Consider the following 3,291-nt stretch of genomic DNA (forward strand, 5'->3'; position numbering starts at 1 on the left):
TATCTCTAAAATGAGATTAATATTAGTGTATGGTTTTTGTGAGGATTAAATGAGTTAATGTATATAAAGTTCTTGGAAAAATACCTAGCGCATAGAAAATGTTATAATTGTTTGCTATTATTTTAAATTGCTTTTTTCTTAATGAGATTGAGCATCTTTTTATGTGTAAGTTATTTCTGTTTCTGTGAACTTTATTCATATCCTTTACCCATTTTCTGTTAGATTTTTGGTCATTTTCTTATGGGTTTATAGGTCCCCTTTAAATGGTAAGGATATTAACTTTTTCACATATGCATTGCAAATCATTTTTCCAATTTGTTGTTAATCACTTGGCTTTGTTTATTGCTTTTTTATACCAAAATTTAAAATTTCTTTTATAGTCAGATTAATCAGTTTTAAAATGGATAGGTTTTATGTTATGCTTAGAAAGGCTTTCCCCTGTCCAAATTTATTAAAAATAAAACTACCCTCCCATGTTTTCTTTTGTACTTTTAAGTTTTCATTCACATTGATTTTGTCTGCATTTAAATGAAGGTATAATTCATATGTTTTTTAAAGATTATTTAACAAATTCCAAACTATGGAAAAGTCTCAGTCACTGGTTTTAGATATTTTCGTTTTAAATCAAAATATTTTTACTACTAATAATGCCTTTAGTAACTTTTGACATTTAAATAAAAAAAATGCACTGCTTTTAAATATTTTCTTAAAATATATCTTTTTTATTTAGGAACTGATGAATCCCCGGAACCACTGCCAATCCCCACGTTTTTATTGAGTTATGATTATGATTTTCTGGTGCTTTCTCCATTTGCTCTCCCTTACTGGGAGAGACTTATGCTGGAACCCTATGGATCTCAAAGAGATATAGCTTATGTTGTACTGTGTCCAGAAAACGAAGCCTTGTTAAATGGAGCCAAAAGCTTTTTTAGAGATCTTACTGCAATATATGAGGTATGGGTTTAAAAAGAGGTGGCATTTTTAAAGTACCTTATGATTTGTATGCTTACATATAAATTATACTGGGTAGTTCATTTGATTGGGACAGAATAGCAATAATGTTAGTTCTTTGATATCACATGTTTAGCTCTCATACTAGCCAGTTACATTCTTTATAGTGTTTGACCCAAATGTAATGGGCCATGGTGGAAATTGCAATGGGCCATGGTGGAAATTGCCATAATAAACATTGAGAGCATATCTGTCCCATTTGAGATCATCTTTTTCTAAAACAAGGAATAGCATTGTGAAATAGCCAGCGAAAGATTATATTTATAAAAATTCTAGTTCTGATTCTCTAGGATCTCATGTATTGACACTAGGCCTTACTTTTCTCATATCTGTAAGATCATTTCATTTCTGAAATTCTTGACTAATCTTTTAAGTTATAATTCTCAGGTTATATCTATTACTGAGCGCAATGATTACAAATTTAAAGTGCTGTGGGACATAAAGTCTTAATTCGTTATACTTTTTTTCCCCATAAATGTTTAGAAATTCAGTCTTTAAAATTTAATTTCTTTTACAATCTGAATATTAGTTTGTTCTGGTTTAACTCTTTATAGATGTTCCACTTAATTACAAGGTATTTGTAGTGTGTTTTGTAGAAATAAATGTTTCCCAAAGAGTCGTTTGGAACATTAGTCCTACAAAATTTTCTCAGAAAAATGTTCCATAGTTAACTTGGTTTGGGGAAACACTGTGTATTATATTACCTTTTAGAGATTTACTATTTATATTAGATTATTAAATTAAAGCCTTTGAAATCTTAACAGTAAAGAAATTCCATCTAAATTTTCTTAAGCCAGTATGGCAAACTTATTTGATAGTAGGCTTCTTGTAACATCAGTGGCCCACAAAATTGAAGGGAGAGCTGGCAAATACATAGTGTATTTTACCAATTACTTAAAATTATTTTTTAAATTTATTTTAATTAGTTTCAAGTATACAGTGCATTGATTAGATATCTATATAGTTCATAAAATGATTCCCCTAATTGCTCCCTTCTTCCCCTGACCCTCCACCTAACCACCATATTAATGCTAACTGCATTCTCTATGCTGTGTTCCACATCCCCTGACCATCCATCAGCTACTGATTTGTGTTTCTTTAACCCTTCACCCTATTCTCCTAGTTCCCCAGCTCCCCTCTCCTCTGTCCATCACCAGATTGTCCGCTATATATGTGAGTCTGTTTTTGATTAGTTTGTTCTTTTTATTTTTTAGATTCCACATATATGTGAAATCATACAGTGTTTATCTTTCTCTGACTTAAATATTTTCTGGGTCCATCAAAGCAATATCTTTTTCCATCCCCTTCCTTTTCATGTGTAGGGGTCTTGTTTTCTTATCCTTTCAGCCACTCTGTCTTTTGGTTGAAACACTTAATTCTTTTTCATTTAAGGTATTTATTAATAGGAATGTAGCTGTTAACCATTCTTTATTTCTGTTTTTGACATGTTTTTTCTTCTTAAAGAAGTCCCTCCAACATTTCCTGTACTACTGGCTTGCTGGTGATAAATTCCTTTTGCTTATTTTTGTCTAGGAAGCTCTTTATCTGTCCTTCAACTCTAAGTGATAGCTTTGCTGGATAAATTATTCTTGGTTGTAGATCCTGGGTCTTCATCCTGTCAGATATTTTGTGCCAAGCCCTTCTGTCCTGCACAGTTTCTTTTGAGAAATCAGCTGCCAGTCTTATGGGTGTTCCCTTATAAGTAATTATCTGTTTTTCTCTAGCTGCTTTTAATATTCTTTCTTTGCCTTTAACCTTTGGCATTTTAATTATGATGTATCTTGGTGTGGGCCTCTTTGGATCCCTGATTTTTGGAATTCTCTGAGCTTCCTGGGGTTTTATGTCCATTTCCTTCACCAGGTTTTCTATCATTTTTTTCAGACAACTGTTCAACATCTTGATTTTCCTCTGTTACGCTGATCTAGACGTATATTTGGACCCTTAATAGTGTCCTATATCTTCCTTAAATTATTTTTATAGTCTTAGCATCTTTTTCCTTGCCATTCTGATTACGTGTCCTTGGCTTTCTTGTCCTCTAGATAGGGCATTTAATCTTTTTCTTTATTCACTATATTCCTTTGTTTATTCCTTTTAATATACTTATCTCAGATAATGTGTTCTTCATTTCAGACTGGTTCTCTTTTATAATTTCCATTTCCATTTTTGTTTTTTTATCTCTTTGTTGAGGTTCTCACTGAATTTATCTACACTTCCCAAAAGTTCATTGAGCATTTTTATAACCAGTGTTTTGAATTCTGAATCTATTAGATTACTTGACTC

General features: G+C 31.8%; 1 protein-coding gene across 1 annotated transcript in view; it reads left to right on the plus strand.

Moving 5' to 3' along the window:
* Positions 1–3,291, plus strand: part of MED13 (mediator complex subunit 13) — a gene marked incomplete at its 5' end in the record, with an annotated part of 91,955 nt that overhangs the window by 64,782 nt on the left and 23,882 nt on the right. The window contains one exon of the mRNA XM_006925147.2: positions 731–954. Coding sequence (XP_006925209.1) covers positions 731–954 — 224 coding nt within the window. The remainder of the gene's footprint in view (positions 1–730; positions 955–3,291) is intronic.

The sequence above is a fragment of the Pteropus alecto genome, unplaced genomic scaffold, assembly GCF_000325575.1.
Source record: "Pteropus alecto unplaced genomic scaffold, ASM32557v1 scaffold98, whole genome shotgun sequence".
Lineage (NCBI taxonomy): Eukaryota > Metazoa > Chordata > Mammalia > Chiroptera > Pteropodidae > Pteropus > Pteropus alecto.